The 20,434-nt window shown below is 38.7% G+C and overlaps 1 protein-coding gene across 2 annotated transcripts in view; it reads right to left on the bottom strand.

The window, feature by feature from the left end:
• Positions 1-20,434, bottom strand: part of asic1b (acid-sensing (proton-gated) ion channel 1b) — a 171,450-nt gene that overhangs the window by 144,893 nt on the left and 6,123 nt on the right. For both annotated transcript variants that reach the window (XM_061043334.1, XM_061043333.1), the window contains one exon: positions 13,816-14,011. In XM_061043334.1, the coding sequence (XP_060899317.1) occupies positions 13,816-14,011 (196 nt within the window). The remainder of the gene's footprint in view (positions 1-13,815; positions 14,012-20,434) is intronic.

Genomic DNA, 20,434 nt, shown 5'->3' with positions numbered 1-20,434 from the left:
GGAGGAGCAGATCCACTTGGACCAACAGGCAGGCAGTAATTGTATTGCTGGGCTAGGATGTGATGGTGCATAGTAATAGCTGTTTGCTGCTGCTCTCTTCACTCCTGCTGAATGCGTGAGGTCATGTGTCTCCAAGAAAATTTGAAGCGCACTTTAGGTTAGAGTGCACTGACCTGTGGGTCTCTACTGAAAGCTTCAGGAGATATGCACACATGTAATCTTGCATGTGAGTGCACACATATTCTACATTCACATGCTCAAACTAAGATCTATTCTAGCATACAAGGGTGGGTGACACGGTATGGGTAGGCAGTAGATGTTGTTTTTCATTGTATTATTTGAAATGCATGCCATTAGATAAAAAAACAACATGGAAAAGATCTCCCTTGATTTCCGCCTCTAATTGGTTCATTAGAATAGGTGTGATGAGGTTAAGTAGAAACTTTTCATTTATTTGACTCATGAAGTAAAGAGCTTCACCCTGAGTTAACGAGGCTTTGAACCAGAAAAATGAGGCTGTCTACATTTTGTGTCTAAAGGGAAAGACACTGGGACCCAGGCAGGACACTACAATATATATACATATATATATATATATATATATATATATATATATATACATATATATATAAAGCGGGTCCTCACTCTCATATCAAAAACATTCCTCTTCTTATAACCTGCTGGAAAAAGGGTGTATTCTCATTGTGATATTGTCAATGGACAGACCACTTTAGGGAGCGTCAGGCAAGTAACTATAGCAATACATTACAATACCCAGCTAAACAAACAGACCAGTACATTCAATTTTTGTTTTACTCTACTTATAATACCCTGACAAAACTTCAAAGGCATTTTACTCTTCTCCTAGAACAATCATAGTGATTCTACTAGAGGAAGAGCAACTCTTTTGCAAAGAAATCTGAATGAAAACAAGTTGACTTTGTTGTGCAGACAAAACAGTCCCTTTAACATCTGATATCATTGCACTAATGTTCTGCAATCTACTTAAAGGAATTTATATTTTTCATATTCTGAAGAACCAAATACAATTTTGCGGGTAAACTCTTAAATAAAAATCAATATAGCAATTTTGAGAATTGATAAAATATTTCATAATAACCCACTACTCCAGTTTATGGATCATTTCTTACACTTCTAGTATGAAGCTCTTGCTGGATTTTTCTGTCAGGTCACATACATCTTTGTTTGCTCTATTTACAAGTCTCAGAGAAAAAAATGACATGTTCCTGGGAACACGCTGGAAATGCTAAAAAGCTATAAGAATGGCTAGATGATGTGATCCAGGTGACCAAAATGAATCAAAAAGCCTCCAGTAATCAAATCTATGAGGGTAAGATGACAAGGTGGGAAGAAAGGGCACTTGAAAATGAGGCCATTATAGTTTGTTATTTGGCTTTTCATATTTATTGAGACACAGGGTCAGACAAACTGGCAACTGCAGCTATGACTAAGCCAAGAGTAACAGACCCTAGGGTTGCATGAGTGGAGCCACTTGTCAGATCCGGTCTCTGTTGTTTAGGTAATATATCAGGTTTTCGTAACGCCGCTACAACCTTCCGTCCTCCCTTCATAAACAATCATCTCAGTGTTCATCTGCCCAGCTGTTTCTCCTCGTGGAAGCAGGAGCATAAACACAGTGACGGAGTAAGGGTGCAGCTGCAATATTTTAGCTGAGTCCACTCTGCCCCCACCTCCCATCTACTGATTTGTGACCCAAGCCCAGCACATCTATTTCGCCAGACAGACTTGCATTAGGACAAAATTACTTTCCCATATAACAAGAGAAATGCTGCAGTGGCCATATTTGCAGCATTACACGAATGCCTTTTCATGCCGATATGACAAATACAACCTGGAGAATATTGGGGCCCAGAGTTGTTGATATTGTGTGTATAAATAAATAATGTAAGACATCAAAAACACGGATATACTGCACATTAACACACATGAAATCACCAAGGAAACAGCAGGAGAGGCAGACCCATGAGCAACTTTTCACAACTGTCTAGTTTAAGAGGTTAAAAAAAACACAAACTTTGCTGACCTGCAACAAAGTTGCAGGTCAGCATCTTAGCAGAAGCACTTGAATCTGGATATTTAAAATGGAGATTTGCTTAGCGTGGCCTGCTTGCTTTCACACATGCATGCAAGAAAAACACACACACACACACACACACACACACGAAGCAACCCACCCACCCGCCTACCTACGTACACACATACTTAACACTGAATAGAACTATAAATTAGATGGACTGCATGAATATGCTGCCTGAACCGTTCTGAGGTCTGCACACAGTGAACTAGGCCGGTGTGAACTGTACACTCAGCAATCTGTAAGTGATTTCTGATGCTTTAAATTCCCTCTCCAACCCCCACAGCTGGGCAGAAAAAAAATCCATCGCAAGGGAATAGTGAGATAAAGAGAGTGCAAGTGAAGGAAACATTAAAAGATAATGACTGACAGTTGACTTCAGCAGAGAGGGAAAGGTGAAGAGTGAAAAATGTAGGATGCGTAACAAAGGTCGTAGTAGTTAAGATGTATTTTATATGTAGAACAATACTTACAATTAAACATTTAAAAGTGACATTCAGGCAGTGTTAGGATGGGGATGATAAAAAGAGCACTGCTTTGGATCCTGAAGGCAGGGGTGGAATATTAAAACATTGCTGGAAGGCATGTGGGTTTAAACAGTTGGATCTCTGATCTAGCAGCTTCAGACTTTTATCCACTGCTCACTAAAGCACTGAGAAGTGTTTTTACTCAGGACACCCTAGACTTGTTGACTGAATTGTTTCCGTTGGTGAACACTGGATCTGGCGGCCAACATCTGTATCCAAAACATACTGCTGCTCTCTGTGGTCCGCCAAATGTAACTCACAAAAGATGCTAAGTTTACCTTAACTATTTATCACTCAAAAACATTGCTTTAACACAGGTTCTCTAGTAGAGCAAATGTAACATCTTTCAGAAACTTAAATTTCTATTGTAAATCATAAACATAAATTCCAACAGACGCGCGTTCGATCCGTCGCCGCTCTGTTACGATAGCTGTAACTGGCTCCGCCCCGCTGCGCCTCAGCTCCTGCAGTCCGGAGTCCTCTGCAGCAGATATGCAAGGCTTCTATTTTTGCGGGATGCTGGAGCACAGTGCATGAATTTAGTACAGCAAAGATCGAGCGGGACAGGAAGTCAGACACCGAAACAACATTAAAACATCCAATTTATTTTCAGAATACAGTTTTGACGGTTCAGAACAATGACCGTATGTGTGTTTGTTTGTGTTTTGAATGGTTTGATACGGTTTTATACCACATACATCGTATTATGTTGCGCTGTCAGTAGTAAATCTGTAAAATCACAGTGAGAATTCCTTTGTCTCGGCACTCCATATGAGCGGACACACAATCACACGGATCTGGTGGAAGTTCTGGGTTCCAATTTTTTGGTTTTGTAACTTCAAGATGTTTTTGTTTACTGACGTGAGGAACAGTTTGATCCTGTGTTTTAGGTCTGAAACATATCACTGATGGTATGTATTTTATTTGAGCTGTCATATTGGTTATGGTTATGTATTGTATTAGCCAACAGTGCTAAAATGATTCCAGGTGCAACATTGCAAAAAGACTAAAAAGAGACAGAAAAGTCAGCACACAAATGGCCTTTTAGTTTCCTTTACCCGGCTGAGAAAAACAACACAACAAAACAACAAACGCCTTTCAGCACTAGGCCTTCATCATCTGCTGCCATGGTAATTTAGGAACCATTCAGTTCTAACAGCAGAAACCAAAACTTTGAAGAAAATTCCTTTTCTGGTTCTTGTTTTCAGCTTTTGTATTGATAATGATAAAGCACATTGTCAGAAAAGTAATGATATTGAAGTAATAACCTAAACCAGTGGTAGTTTTATGATAAAAATCCTGGATTTGAAATAAAATCGACATCATTTATTATTTATTTTTAATTATTTGGATCTGTCTGTGTGGGACAGGAAACATATCATACAAATAAAAAAGAGAAGTTTAACAGTCAACACTTTGCGTTTTAAGATAAAATGTTAAAGGTTGAAAGATCTCTCCGAGAAATATTCTAAAATGCTCTCTTTTTTTGAATGGGTTGCCTTGAAATATAAAACCACTTTGGAATTATTTCATGGGAATTTCTGAGTCTTATCGTCTCTTGAAACCTGTGTTTGCCCTCAGTCAGAGGTAGATGGATGAGACACTGATATTCCCAATGCCCCATTTTCACAAGACTGCAACTACAGAACATTATATCAAAACAGTGAAAACAAATGCAGTAAACAATGGATGAGCTGTTGCCTTCAGGCCTTGGTGGATAAACAGATGAAAGCAAGGACACAGAAAGGTTGTATGAGCCTTGAGTGACAAGTTTTTCTTTCCTTACGGAAGGAAGGAATCCAGAAGCACCTCGCATAAATTCTGTCGACAGCTGCTGACTGACTGACTGACTGACTGACTGACTGACTGGCTGACTGACTGGGGCACCTATGACATGTGAGTGCAGGTGCTCGAACACATCAAACTAGATTATCATATCACATCTGAGTAAGGAAACCACAGGTGTAGTCAGAGCATCAAAACAATGTAAAATAAGGAGTTATCATCACTTGTTCAGTCATAAGCATAAAGCATCCCTGCTCCCTCCCCTTCTCACTTCTTCTCTTTCAAGCAGACATCTTCAGATGATGAAGGTTTTGTTTCATTTTGAAACAACAAGCGTCTTGTTTTTTTGTTTTCTGCTTCTAAAGTTCATCCTTACATTTGTATTTCCTTCTATAAGCTTATATGACAATTGCATACCTATTAAAAAATTGCAAGTCAGCGAAACTGACAATTAAAAATAGGCCTTAATTGTTAAACTTGGATTACCATTAATGAAAACAATATAGAACAAACTGGTTTTCTATTATATTAAAACACATTTCTCACGTTTCATGTTTCTTATCTACCACACAAAAAACAAAATGTTTTTTAGTTGTTGGAAACAGAGACTGAAATGTGGGAATAGACTAACAGATTTCATGGGTCCCAGTTGAAGCATTAGTTCAGCTTTTCTTTTTAACAGTATTTCCTTTATTGTCTCTCCTTATCACAAGTGGTATTTTTAAATATCAGACTATGATTCAGTAGCTCAAGGGTTATTGCAACTACTTTGTTGGTTTAATTTCATGATCTCAACATCACGAAAGGAGCTGATTTGAAGCAGATGCAGCATAACCCCAGGTTTCTTGTAAGTACCTGCCTACATGCTAAGAGACATCAATATCCTTGAAATAACAATCAGATTTTTAAATATTTATAGTCAAGAGATTTTGAAGAAAATCTGTTGCAAGGTCAGAGCCAATGATTCATTAGTGTTCCTCATTTGAAGACTCTGTTGGATGAAAAAAACAACACTACAGTCAAATGGAAGTTGAACGGGTATTTTTAAGGTAGAGGATGCACCCAAGAGACAAAGAAAATAAATATATAATCTAGATAATGGCTGGTAAGATGAAAACATAGCTTCCCATGGGGACCTTGTGGTGTTCCAACTGCTTTTATCGCTCTGTCTATCCCCCGACGCTGAAGCACGAGATGACAGCATCTGTACCCCGTCGTCTGAGAAATAAAGGAACATCTTTTCGACCTGTCTGTTGCTCACCTTCCCTGGTGTCATATTTAATAATACAGTTCAGACAAAAGCGAGAACGTGCAATCACAGGAAACAGTGTGCACTCGTACTCGCAGTCATCAATCAGCTGCTGCAATTACCAGAATCAACTTGAAATGTCAAAACCATTAATCATGAATTCCAGTCATTTATCTTTTGAGAATTCAAAGGTGCTAATGAGCTAGACAGAAGAATAAAATGTACCAAATGTACTGTTCTCAGAGCATTGTAGAAGTTTCCTATATAATAAGTAAATCACACAGTTAATGGAGAAGGGGGAAACAGAAGAAGAAAAAAACTCTGGATGGTGATTAGCTGACTAATGCAGCAGGGTGCCACCTGCCAGTGCCATTTGTATAATCACTTAGTCTGTATGCACAATCTGAACCATACACGCGCTGTTTGAGCAGCAAACTGAGAGCTTTACACACTGTTTGCATGCAGGGAGGACCTTAAGGGAGTGAGCTCCAGAAGACCCTGCTTCACATTCAGCCAGTATCCTGCTGGTCGCTGGTCTCCCTCATAGTCTATCAATCCCCACCTCTTTCCTCTTTCCTTCTGTTCCCACTGGCTGCCCGGCACCACGAACCCTGAGCCAAACACTGACTCCCACGCTGGCACACGCACACACACACACACCTCCATTCTTATTTCAAGACAGCTTCCTGCCCCCTCCGCTCACTCTTCCCTTCTCTCTCTCACTCCAAAGCCCTGCACATGCATCCATCTCCTCTGATCTCAACCAAAGTGTTTATAATTGATTCTGTAAGGGATAACTTCTCTCCTTCTATTTCTTCCCTCGCTCTCACCCCGACTGCGTATTCCTCCCCCAACCCTATTATTAAAAAAGATTTTAGTTAGGGTAGGAGCAGTGAAGGGGTCACATGTTTAAATGGATTCTGGGATCTCTACTGAATTTGCTTTTATCTGTGTTTCCTTCCTCTTTTGACTTTTTTGCCCACCACATCTGCACCTCACACATCACACAACTTGTTTTGCAAAAACATTCACTGATTAAAAATGCAACAAAGGGGTCAAATATTTTATGAGGTCTCGTATCTTTCAGCTCTACCAGGAGCTCTTTCAAATCTTATCTTTGTAATATTTTCCAGAGTATATATTTTCCCCCAAATCATGTGTTCTATTTTAATTATTGTGAATTGTCTTCTTTATAATTTAAAAATAATTGTCTAAGTCAGAGTGTTGTGTGGTGAAAACGTTTTAATAATTCAATATGAATATATTCAAAATTTAATGAATATCAAGGAATTAAATTCCACATTATTCGTTATCAAGAAGAGTGCTTAAAGTTACAGTTAAATAAAACCTCCCTTATTAAAAATTAGCATTGGATATTGCCGTGTTCCCAATTTAGCCACATGTATTGAGTCACTCGTTTTAAATGAGCCAATTTAACCAGATTTTAAATTGGAACCAAATTGAAGCTTACTTTCTAAAACCAGCAGCTGGTAGTTTATAAGCTGAATTACAGCCAACAGTACTTCAAATTCTTCCCTCAACATTTCAATCTGTAAGAGGTACTTGCAATGGTAGGAAAAATACTAAAGTCATTGTGGAAATCATAGGACCCTACTCATACAAAGGAATGGAAATACATACATATGTATATGGCTGATCTTTAGTGTACCCAGATAAATGACCATGGCCAACTACATTAGGCTGTCTGCAGAGAAGTTTAAATACTATAGAATAATTCATCAAAACATCTGGCTTCTGTAACTATGAGGTCTGTGAGTGCTATAGCTCAGCCAAATCTACTATTCTTTGACCTGCCACATGATAAGAGACAAGACTTTGTCAAGCAGAGCCACTGACCTCTGTATACTCAAAGAGAAAGCCTTTTTTCATTAAGGATGCATTCATTACTCAGTAACCACATAATTGATCCATGTCTTTGAGTTCTACAGTAATAGCAAATTGATTGACTTATCCTCGAGAGGGAAAGGGCTGGGAATTGTCCGGCCAAAGAGAACAGCAGAATCATCTGCTTTGAGCTTGTGGATAAGACTGGAATAGCGATGAGTTAAACAGGGTGGAACAAAGGTGAGCTGTGTCAAAAAAAACAGTTGATGAGGAATCAGAGAATTTATGATTTTACCGGGAAAATATTCTCATTGAGATACAAGATCTCCTTTTCAAGAGAGTCCGGGCCAAGACAGCAGCATAAAAGACATAAAAGTATACTTGAATTTCGGGTATTCAAATGGCAGGTACTTCTGAATAATACTGGTCTTATCATTCATCACATTTAACAGCTGTACTATAATTACTTAGATTACATCAAGAATTAAGTTAAGAAGTCAAGATGCCTCGAGCTGGCCCAGGCCTCAAAGCTTAAATACACCAGTACCAGTATCCTTCCACCATGGCTCAGTACAGAAATATAGTCCCTGTAAACACAGAAGAGGGACTTTCAGGGCAAATATTACCACACAAATAAAGTCTTATTTTCTTGACTTAGGGAATACTTTTGCATTTGAATGTCTATTCTTAACTTATAAATGTGAAAAAATAATAATATCTACGACCAACCTTTCCTTTAGGTTGATCTAAAGGGTGTTTGTGAAATGTGACCCATGGGCAGGTGTCTTTGAAAAGCTTTCTCTATTGATCACATCTCATTAGCGACACTTCGCTCTGCCAACGAGGGTGGACTCTGAGAGCCGATGGACCCCTGAAATGGAGCCAATAGCTCAATAGAATGATCATGGTAATTACGCAAGAGTCGAGGTTACACAAAGGTGGAGGTGGTGGTGGTGGTGGTGAATGGCTTAATAAAAACTTGACAGGGAGACTAAATGAGCTGATGGAAACTACTGAAAGACAAAAGAAAGTGTTTATATGGCAATAATTTAGACTTCATCAAATCAAAACTATGAATAATTAACTTGAGTAAGTCATCTGCAGGACAAACCACCATAACTCGACCCTGTAAGAGTAGAATACTTCAGTGTTTTCAAGAAGCTTTTGTGTGATTGGACTGTTTTTAGAGATTCAATTTATGAACTGTGCTGAGCTAAAGAGCTCAGTGCAAGAAGAAAATATTTATATTTGTTAACATATTAAATAAATCACAAAATATATATAGATTGCACTTATTTATCAAACAAATGTGAATATAAATGTGATTTGTTAAACATCAATTTTAGAGTTTTCCAATCATTTCAAAATGTATTCAAGTCAGTTTAATCCCCAGGTTTTTTCATCAATTTAAGTTTTAAGATATACTTTTTTATTTAACTTTTTTTTTTTTACCAGGAACATATTCTCCTTGAGATAAAAGATCTATTTGTCCTGGCCAAGACAGCAGCATAAAAGTTTCACACAGAGAACAAAAGACAGACAATAAAACTGAAATTACATCAATCAACAAATCAGAAGCGTTGAGCAGAGAACCATGTGCATACAGTGGTTGAAATGTTCCTTTATACTGGTTTTAAAATCTTCCAAGCAAACACACTAAAAGCCCTTTCGCCAAAGACGGAGCGAGTTTGTGGAATGACGTACATGATGAGTCCATCAGATCGAAGGCTACACCTGCTGCTGACAGCTTTAGGATTCAGCTGATGGTTCTTCTTAAAGTGATAAAGTGACCCAAAACCCCCAATGACCTATGACATTTTTATTTCCCTACGCATGTGGATTGAAGTTGACATTTTGTTTTGAGCAAAAGTATGAGAACGGAAAGAAGAGACCTGTTGAGCTGACACACTTCATTATGTTTGGGGAAACAATTGGGCAGCTGGGAAGGGGAGATACGGAGCAGCTTCCGAGAGGTTAAATGAGCAGAAACCTGCGTGTCTACTGATAGTACTTCTATTGCTGCTTCAGCTGTGGCAGCTGCTTTTGTGTGTCTCTGTGCCCCGCTGCAGCACTTGACCATTATGTTCAGTTTCATCCCAAAGACTTTGTTGTCCCTGGGTTTCAGTCTCTGTTTCTCTCCGTCTATATTTCTTCTTTTTACATTTATCATTTGCCGTCTCTCTCTCCCTAACGCTCTCTGCCAACCCCCCTTGGCTTCAGTTTTAAGTTATGTGAAGTTATAAGTCACTCAGAGTTTTCCCTGGTGATTATACGTGGGTGTCTTGAAGTGTTCAAAATGAAATAACTTGAGTGGTGTTGACATCAATCACATATCAACATGTGATCTGCAGAGGATTCCCAAAGGATGAACAAAGATAGACCTTGTGCACAATCATTTTGTACTTAATCAGATTCTGTAGATTTACGATTTCTCCATGTATATCCACATGTCTAGACACAAGGTCATAAAATTCAAATTCAGTTCTTTGTATATCACTCACTTGTCTTGTGTTTTTCATTATCTCCTGCAGCTGTGGATCAGAAGCTGTGGGCTACCTATTAATATTAATGGAGGGTAATTTTTCTATCCTGCTGTTCTTTAACATCAGCTGAGCTAAAAAAAAAAAAAAAGGTAAGTCAAACCGTTTGCCGCCCTAATTAGCAAAAAGTAATTCAAAAGAGAAAGAGAAAGAAGGTAAATAATAGAGATAGAGACACTTCCCAAACAGTTACGTTTTCAGCAATAATGACTGAAAATCAAATACATGGTAGTTAACATGTCCTGTTGTGTATTGGGACAGTCATCATTCATTCATGACAACATCGCCCCTTTAACAAGGACATGCTGAACATCATATTTGAAAATACCAGAACACGGACCTAACTGTATGTGAAATCAATTCTGACATAGCAGAAGCAGTGAGGCATCCAAATGTGTTCATCCATCAGAATGTATGTAACCCAGCGGATTCTCACCATCCCATCTGAGACCTCCTGCACTAAATGTAACCATCGCTGTGCGCTGACTGTTTTATTTCCACCTCTATCAGAGCGCTGATGAAAAGATGAGCAGCAACCCGACTCCCTGATGCAATATGTAGCAGAGACCATTTGTTTCTGGCGATCCACCGCAGCCAGGGAGCAGCGCGAGAGGCACGCTGCTGATGCTTGGAGTAAACAAGCAGAAACTGCCGACAGTGTTAATCACACTTTTACTGTGTCCATGCTCTGGGCTTTGGAGGCAGAGAGGCTGGTGGAAGTGTTCATGCTACTTTTTCTCTTTCTATCGCTCTGATGATTTTCTCCACACCATTAGTGCTCTCTGCTGACTTGTTCTATCCAGGTCCACTACTGTACTAATACAGCTGAGACCTGCGAAGCACCATCTGCCATAAGCACAACTAACTACAGTAAATGTGGACACATCAGCACATTAACGGGGCTGCACCATGTGGGCCGTGTCGCAGTCATTGCTGTACAAAATGATTTTGCAGGAGAGGGGAGAGAGAAAAAAATTGCTCAGAGCATGAGATATTCTACCTCAAAGGACCACTGAAGGACACAAGGTATGGGAGTGAAACATGGGGCCGGATTTAATATGCCTTTTATTGCGATCTTTCAGATACACTCTGTACCCACAGGCATGACTGGCACGGATCAAACTTGCACACTGGTCTGAAAGAAGAAGAGGACGTTTTCTTGTCATCTGACGCACACCTGTCCTGCAGCATCAAAATCAGAATAAGCTTTAGAAGCCATGCATATACGCTCATACAAGGAATGTCCTCCAGTTCAGCATCTCTCTCCAAACAGAAATAAGCTTGGACTTACAAAAAGGAAAAAGTTTGACATATAGGTTCAGCATCAGCAGCAAACTAATGTTTATGAGCAATAGTGAAATGGAGAGATACAAAGCAGCGACTCTTTTCTTCAAGGATGTCCATTTATTGGAGGATTGATCAAAAAGTGTGATTTTTGTAGATAACCTCACTGAACTTGAAAAGGTTTATACAAGCTGCTAGGGAGTGATGTTTCCTTCTCTAAAGAGCAGGACCATGTTATCTCACGGACAACAGAGGCCAGATTTCTAGCAATAATCTGGCTAAAAATATCTGCCTATAAATGCACACAAGAGGCAATATTCAGTGATCTACGGTGACTGGATTATTAATGATACTTTCAAAAAATGTGTACGAGGTCCTTTTTACTCCGAAAATCCCCAGCAGCATCAACTTTATCAATACCGTGCGATCATCACTTGCCGCCTGCTCTGGAGTGAGCATCTGTTGGATAGTCTCTCTGAATGGATTAGCTTCCTCTCTCACAGCAGGATGCCAATGGTTGCAACGGTGTCCAACTTGATTGTGAGCCCATTTTTTCTTTTGATCCATCCTCATAAAAAAAGAAGCAGTTGATGTCTTTTGAAGGATTTATTAAATAATAGAAGAAATTAATATTGGATTTCTTTCAAAAGCAACAGTTTCCTCAAAATAATTTTTCAGCATCATTTTAGGACTTTTAAGGTTTTTATAAAAAAAAAGACAAAAATGAATAATTTTGTCTCTTTATGACTAAAACAAAAGACACCATTAGCCAGAATAATGATTATTACTATACAGTCATTTTTTAATGCCTGAAACCACTGGTAGGTGTGTAGGTGTCAGAAGTTTTTAGCCATGCGCTGCTGGAACAGCCTTTTTTTTTTTTTTACATTTTCCACAGCAAAGACTGATACATGTTAAAATAAAGCATTATAAGATTTTTGTTAAAGCAAATGAGACATTCCACTTTGTCCACAGGGATCGCTAAAATCGACACAAACCTAAACTTCCTCACAAGACCTTGAAGAGTATTTTTTTTATATTTTTTACTGTATAGGACTTGTTTAAAAGCAACAACAAATGTGGGGAGGAGAGTGTGGGGGTAGACAAGCTTAGGAGGAGTTGAACCTGCAGCCCATGCCTTGAGAGCTGTAGCCTCTGTATATGGGGCCTGCTCTAATGACTGAACTAAATCAGCTGCCTGGCATCAATTTTATTTGGTTATCACTTCTAAAACCAAGAGGGCCCATCAAGAAATATTACTGAATCACTTCAGATAAACTACTGACACAAAAATGTAAACAAGCTTCCCCACTGCGTCAGTAATGTTATAATAGCTGCCTTACTAATTTAGAAAATGAAAAAGGAAGAAAGATGAAACATATTATTAACCTGAATCTATAGAGCCGTGATTCATTTCTGAAGCTCAGTTTCCTTAAATTGTGTTACAGCAAAAAGCATTTACAGTATCCTTGAGAGTCACCACACCTGTAAAGCCTATTTTCAGCAGCAGTAAGCAGCGGTTGCCAGCAGACAGGCTTTGATAAACATACTGTATGCCTCCTGCCAAGAAACAAACGGCAGACAAAGTTTGATTGTGAAGAAAGTCAAACAATGCATGGAGAAAGAATTGCTAGATATCTTGGGTTTTTTCAGCAGTACTCACAAGCAACTAATCTGTTGGTTAATTTGCACGTGTCAGCAAAATACGTATATAAAAATCTGGTAGACAGACATGTTAAAAATGAAAAATTACCTGTAACCATTGACAACCAAACTGTTGCAGCTGTTAGTAGTAGCTGCAATATAAGGAAGGAACACTTCAGTGTGTGTAATGAATCCAGACACTGCACAGCAGATATAAAGGTCACACAAGTTCCAGGTAATAACTGGATGTTTGTACCCATCCAATTGATGAGAAAAACAAACACACCAAGAAAATGTCCAAGATGGACACAATTGTGACTTCCTACTCATAAAGTGTTATGGCACTGACCCAGGGTTCAGTAAATGTCCAAGTATCAACCTTTTATGAGAGCATTTCTCAAGCTGTCTGAGACTGTAAACAACCATACAGCATGCAGTGTCTTGTGGCAGATCTGGACATGGTTTGTTTCAGCATTACAGATGTACTCTCTGCGGCCCTTGGCCTGGGAGTCAGCGACAGTGTATACAACAGCTCTCAGTGCCACCCTGAGGGGAAACGGACGGATCTGAACTGCAGGAGCACCCTCAGGTTGAAGTGTGAATAAAAATCTGTCCATTCATTTCACCACCACATATACACAACATTTAATTTCTCAAAAGCAAACTTCAGCGATGATTTCTCAACAGAGGTCATATTATATAGATGTTATAATAAACTATATCAGGGCTGACCTTGTAATACAAATATGCTCTGCTGACCCTCTTCTTGGCAGAGCCTCAGCTGGCTCTGCAGAGGATGTTTAACTATTAACACGCCTGACTCACCACTTTGAAGTCTTCAGCACTGCACTCCATGCCTCGGTAGTAGCAGGACAGCAGCATGTCCTTGATGTCGTGGCCCGTTCGGTCGTAGAATTCGCGCATGTTGAAGGGGCGGGGCTTGTAGCTGTCAAAGTCGGCCCTCTCCTTTAGGATCTGCATGACATTTTCCTCCACCATGTGTGGGTCTCGGATCTCGTATCTGGACAAAAAAAGTTCTGGACTTAGTTACTCTGGACATCAGGACACATTTTCTCAACTAAACTTGTCAGTTAATCAATTTATTTAGGGATAAAACATAACAGCACTTTAAGTATAAATGGGTATAATTGTGCAATTGTTTTCTTTTAAAATGGTGGTGAATATCATTCTCAGCCTTTTGTTTTTCATGACTCATTTTAGAAACAATCAAACCATTAAGATTAAAAAATTAGAATTACTTTAAGGGTTTTCCTTAATCCATAGAGCGAGACACAACTTCAGCTGTACCTCAGTCCCATTTCAAAATGTGTATTTAACAGAGTCTGGCATGCAGACAAGCTTTTTTTTGGCAGGACAATAGGGATTAACTTGTAAGACATTAATAATGATCCAGCCTTAAGAGCATATTCGCCCTCTAAATCAACTATAGGTACTAATGCTAATGCCAACTCTCGAAAAACCTGCAGTTAGCCAGGTCTAACAATTGTATTCATGTGATAGATCCAACTGGCTCCCAAGCTGTGGCACCCGCATTACCATGGGTGATGCAGAGTGAGACGAAATGCTTATTATCTAAAGAATGCGACTATTTCTCTCCACACAATCATGATAATTGTTCTGCAAAATAATTAGGATTAAGTGTTTTTGGCAGAGCGTTTTAATGTTGTAAGCATAACAATGTGTATAGTGCAGGTTGAAAATCCTGCAAACTCTGAAAAATACTACACAGACTATCTAGCGTTTGAAATCCAAGCCGAACACTTCACAAAGCATCTGCTGCAATTTATTTCAAGTGGAAAATTAGCAGTATCATGTAGGGAAGCATACACACAAACTCTTTCCTCGACACAAAAACACAACAAAGTGTGAGTAATTTGCATGTACCAACACACACCAAGCTGACACTCATTTACAATTGCAATTCTCAGAAACAAAACACCGGGAACATCATTTATGAAATGCCTCTGCCTGACAACCACCATCAAGCTCCAGCACCTGCTCACAGCCATTCACAGATACAAATTAACCTCAATTAACTAGCACGGCCTCGCTCAGAGAAAAAGACGGCCCATTGATGACCCCTGCTGAGCGATGGGCCATCAGCGGAACAAGCTTCCAAATTATGGAGTGCTAAGATTAAGCACTACTGACAGACATTTATAAGAATCATTTGTTTTGACACACAGAAAGAAGGGTATGGTGGTTTTTGAATTTTGTTTGGAATTAATAGAAAGACAAGGTTGCTATTCTTACTCTGTCTCCCAAATGAGTGTACAAGTCGAAAGGACAGGAGAGAAGAATTGAGTTTAGTGTGTAATGTGAGAGGGCAGCAGCCGTCGTATAATAACTTTGGTGTATTGTGTTACTGTAATAATTTCGAGCAGCTCAATTTAAATGTGCAAACATGAATAACTCATTTCCAAAGCTGTAGTCACCAGAATTAGAACTGAAAACACACGAGAGACAGAGAGAGACAAAGGCATACCCTTCTCCTCTGACAATAAATCTTTAGATGACTTTGTGGGCGCTTGACAGCCCTGTTATTTCTCATGGATATGGGCACTATTTCAAACCATTATTGGTGGTAAATCTGAATGGATTTTTCTTAATTCCACAAGGTCAAGCTTTGTCTGTGCTCATGAACATGATTTTGTCCCTTGATGATGGGAATAATGTAAGTTGATGCATGAATAAAAAATGAAATATTATGTCTTTTGTGGGCACAGCCTTAATATTCAACTGGCAGTGTGTTTTCAACTTGTGTCCCAACCAAATTACAAGAAATGTAATATGTTCAGCTGCAGCTCCACTGCTGTTTACCTGCTACAAACAGAATGAAATAAAATATTCACCATGTGAGACAGCATATGCTGTGATTCGAAATGACTGTTTCTCTCTGCTGAACTCATAACGTTGATGAGAGGGAAACCATCACACTCTATTGTGGAAGAGGGGTTAAAGATGGAGCCGGCAGAGCTGTGAAGTCTGGGACAATCATTAACACTGAATGTAACATATTGTAAATGCATGATCCAGGACATGACGTTAAAAGGACCCTGTGGTAGTGGTAACCACAGTATGAAATAAAGAGCAGAGAACATATTAGCATGCAGAAATGAGTATGAAGCTGCTTTATTTTGTGCAGGACGATTGTACTATTTGTTCACTAACAATGACTCGCAATATAAATATCATCACGTCCTCCAATTCCCCCGTGGTTGATTTTTCTGAATTGTACCTGTTCAATCATACATTGGCTCACCTGGAAATTTTACAAGGGGTACAGCAGGGAAAAGTCGGGTTGAAGTCAGTTTGAAAAATAAATTGTGTTTTTGTTTTACAAATATTTGTCTCACTTCATTAATTTTAATTTTACCTTTATTTATTAATCATTGAGGGCAAGCCCTAATTTACAATGATGTTGAGAGTACAATTAAAACAAATAAGGGACAAAAAACAACAAAGACAAAATACATAGATTATAAGACCAGAAGAATAAGCAGCAAGCAGGCAACTACAGTAACCGGTAATAACATTTACACTCATGAGTACAGTGAATTGTGATCAGGTTTTTAAATTGACCCATGGTAACCATTTTATTGAGTTTTAATGTGTTTTAATATGAGTTACTAAGGCATTACGTTTTGTTGGATCAGGTCACAGATTTAAGTCAAGTCATGTCAGGATAAAATAATATACTCGCTATTTTTTTTTTTTTTATATAGAAGTGCCCAGTCCACCCCTGTTACCCTCTGGAACCGTCCCTGCATTACAACATCACAAAACAAAACAAAATCTGTGAATAATAAATAAGAATAAATTTACCAAAAACATTTTTTTTTCTCGATTTAGCTATGACAGTGTACAAAACGTAACAAAAGCAGACAATTCATTCATAGGGCTGGTTAAAAATATCGATTCATCAATGCATTGCAATTATCATATCCCCAATTCAATATCCATTCAGGGAAATCCTGATTTTTTTTTTCTTTGTAATGACACCCCTTTCCACTGGGGGCTCTGTGGGTGCTGTGAATTCAGGTCAGGCACAAATGTGCACTTTAGATCCTACTGTACTTTAATGTTTTATTATTTGTTTGTTAAAGAATAATGCAAGCATAAAATATATTTTTGAGTCAGTTTGTTCTAAATGTATATAAACAATGCACACAATTATTTAACAAATATCAGAAGGTACTGTGATGAGATATCTGGGTATTCCTGTCGATATCAAAGCATATTGATCAATATCGAATCAAATTGATATCGAATCGTGACCCAAATAATTGAAATTGAATTGAATTGTGAGGTTGTGGACCCTACCCAGCTCTATTCATCTAGCAGATGTGTTATCACTGTCTGCTGCAGTGGTTTGTGTTGTAAGTGAAACAGGGAGCGTGATTCTAGCAAGCACTATATCTTCAGTGTTGGATACAACACAGTGCTGTATAACAAGGTCTCTTGATAAGTTCACAGACTACAGCAGGCTGTGGGATAACTTTACAAATGTTAAGTTACTGATTGTTGATCGATTCAAACACTGTGACAGTTAATGGAGAAATGTCAAACCGATTGTTTATCCAGATCATGTGCGTTCCCAACCATAAAGACTTGGTCCGTGCAGATCACAGACTGTGTTCTCTAGAACTGAAAGTAAACAGGTGCACATGGTTGGCTTTTCTGTGTGTGTGCACATCAGTGTCTGTTGATTTGATTATTATTGTACAAATATTTACTCGCAATGTGGCGTAAAGCCAAAGCCAAATAGAACATTTTGCGTTTTTCATTTTTTTAGAGGCAACACAGAATGACGGTTCTGAAAGTCAGACAGTCCTCAGAGAGTCATGTCCTGCTTCAGGTGTTTGTTTGTACCTACATTATTTAGGAGACAAGCTGCAGGTCCTGATGGGAAAAGGTAATGTAACCTGAAGTTACCATAGACATTACTGGGCCAATATTTTACAATGCACATATCTTCCAGACATCCTGACATTAAAACTAAAATAAATGTCCTTTCTTCCATGATCTCCAAAACGCTGTTTCCCTTCTCCATCTCTCTTCTTTTTTAGACTGCACTGTCAGTACTCACATCTTTTTCTTAAAGGGATTTTTACTTGTAATAATCATGAATTTTAAATGGTAAAACTTGTGTTTCCACACCTACTGAGTCGGGGAGTTAGCTGTTTCTTATCATCATTGTAACTTGTAGTGCATCTTCGTTCTAGTCTTTGCGGCCACAGCTGTCTTCTTTTTATTAATCTTTTTAATAAAGAAGAAGAAGCATGAGTAGTTGATACTATCATGCTGATGATTACAGGACAGTGCAGATGACCACTTTGCTCATAAATTAAAGAGATGATAATCCCAGGAAAGGTTACTCATTATTAGTTGCTACCTTTCTTTTTTGCGTCTGGCTTTTTTTGATAAAGGAAAATTAAGGTTATGTAGGGTTAATGCTTAACTTATCGTGTGAACAGATTTTACATTAAATGTGTGACCTGATTGACTTCAGTGCATTAATTACATGGTTTTAAAAATTACATGCATTCTCAGAAAAAAAAAGCATCATCAACCCAAAAACACAGCTCGATCAGATCTTCTATTAAACATCTGAAAACAGAGTACACTTTGTAAGAAATGACCTACATCCTTCAGGAATACAAAGTGTTTAGTGTTACTTGCTTAATTCAATCTCAAAGACTCCCCTTTGTATTTAGCTCAAGCATTTCTCCCAGATGTGATAATGGGAAAAGAGACAGACACAGGTCTAAAATGATTTCATTCTGCAGCCCACTCCCCATCATATATTTCAGGAACAAAGCATATTCATTTGCAGTATAGTTAAGTGTGTGTAGCACAGTAATATCAACAAAGTGTAATATAAACAAAATGTGTTTTTTTGCCATTCATTTCACAGTCAGAATTACATTTCTGGTTGGTTCGTGTTTAATTTAAGGATCTATATTGTCATTTGAAGTTATATCTAAGGCATTACATTTTGATCAACTTCAATCCAAATCAGTCAGACGCATTCAATAATGTGACGGTAATTGTAGTGACATAAGCATATAGATCTACTAGATACAGCCTACCAGTGGTGAAATCGTTATTTTTGAAAAAGGTACATATGGTGTCTCCAAAATCCAACCCATTCATCCTGGGTTGTCAAATACCACAGTTTGTAAAGCTACTTATCCTCTCATACAGAGGCACAAATTGGCGTATGTTTGTTTTCCTCTCACAAGAGGTTGACATGAACTGGTCAGTTTGTTTAGGTTTGGGCACAAAATCTACTTGGTCAGATTTTGGGGTAAATTCACAGTATGGGCTAAATCTTTTATTTTTATTTTTTTTATTTCCTCAGACTCAAAACCCCGATATGTGGGATAAACTTCTGCACATTCTGACCAATCCATCACTCTTCACCAGAATCTCGATCTTTTGTCTACACCAGGAAGCCGTTGATCTGAACTTCTGCAGTTGATGAGTTCACATGTGCATCTCATGCAGATGCTAAAAAGGGTATCTCTTTGCTTATGAATGATATGCAGTCATGAAGCCTTGGTATCTGATGTCTTGGGAATGAGGTTTAGGAATCAGAGATCACATCCCACCACAGTTCAAGTACAGACTGAAACAGCTGCATCTTTGATAAAAAGCACAGCTCAAATCTAGTGCCCACACTGGGACTACTTCACAACATCGCCATGCCTTATTGTAATAAGAAGATACAGCCTGTTGTGACAAAGTCTGAATTTAATTGAATTGTATCGTGAGCCTCTGTCTTATAAGAAACACAAAGCTGCCAGGAGAGCACTTAAGACGCCGTGCCCGGATCCCAGAGTCAGGAGGCTTTAGCTGCGGCGCATACAATCACAATAATATGGGAAGATTTTTTAATATTGCCCTGCCACTGCTCCCTAAAGCAATCACAGCAAACTCACTGCATAAGGGTGGGGGAGACTAAATTGGATTACGGGCCACAAGCACTTTAATTTTGTTGCGGGAACTAAAACGGATGAAGAGGCATCTGCATCACTTTGCCACCGCAGGACAGGAGATAGTAAATATGGTCTCTGGGTTTTTAGGGTGGACTCTGACAGAGAGGCTGGTCACTCAACTTTACTCCCACTACATCGTAACTTCAGAAAAAAAGAAACTCCTCAAAGCAGTTTACACTCCATTTGTGTTTAGTTGGCGTTAATACCACATGTTGCATGACACAACAATGAACACATCTTGATCTAATCTCAGGTAATTATCCAATTAGCGCTAATTGAACTCCTCTTCTAATGAGGATGGGATTGTTTGTGCAGTGTCCTTGAAAATGAATAACTGTAATGATTCCTGGCAGCAGAGTTTGGATAATCACATCTTAATTATGGTGCACCTGTGACAGTTATTATGCCACTTTGGACAAGAT

The sequence above is a fragment of the Labrus mixtus genome, chromosome 7 (assembly GCF_963584025.1).
Source record: "Labrus mixtus chromosome 7, fLabMix1.1, whole genome shotgun sequence".
Lineage (NCBI taxonomy): Eukaryota > Metazoa > Chordata > Actinopteri > Labriformes > Labridae > Labrus > Labrus mixtus.
Note: the sequence above shows the minus strand (reverse complement) of the source record. Positions and strands in the feature narration are given on the sequence as shown.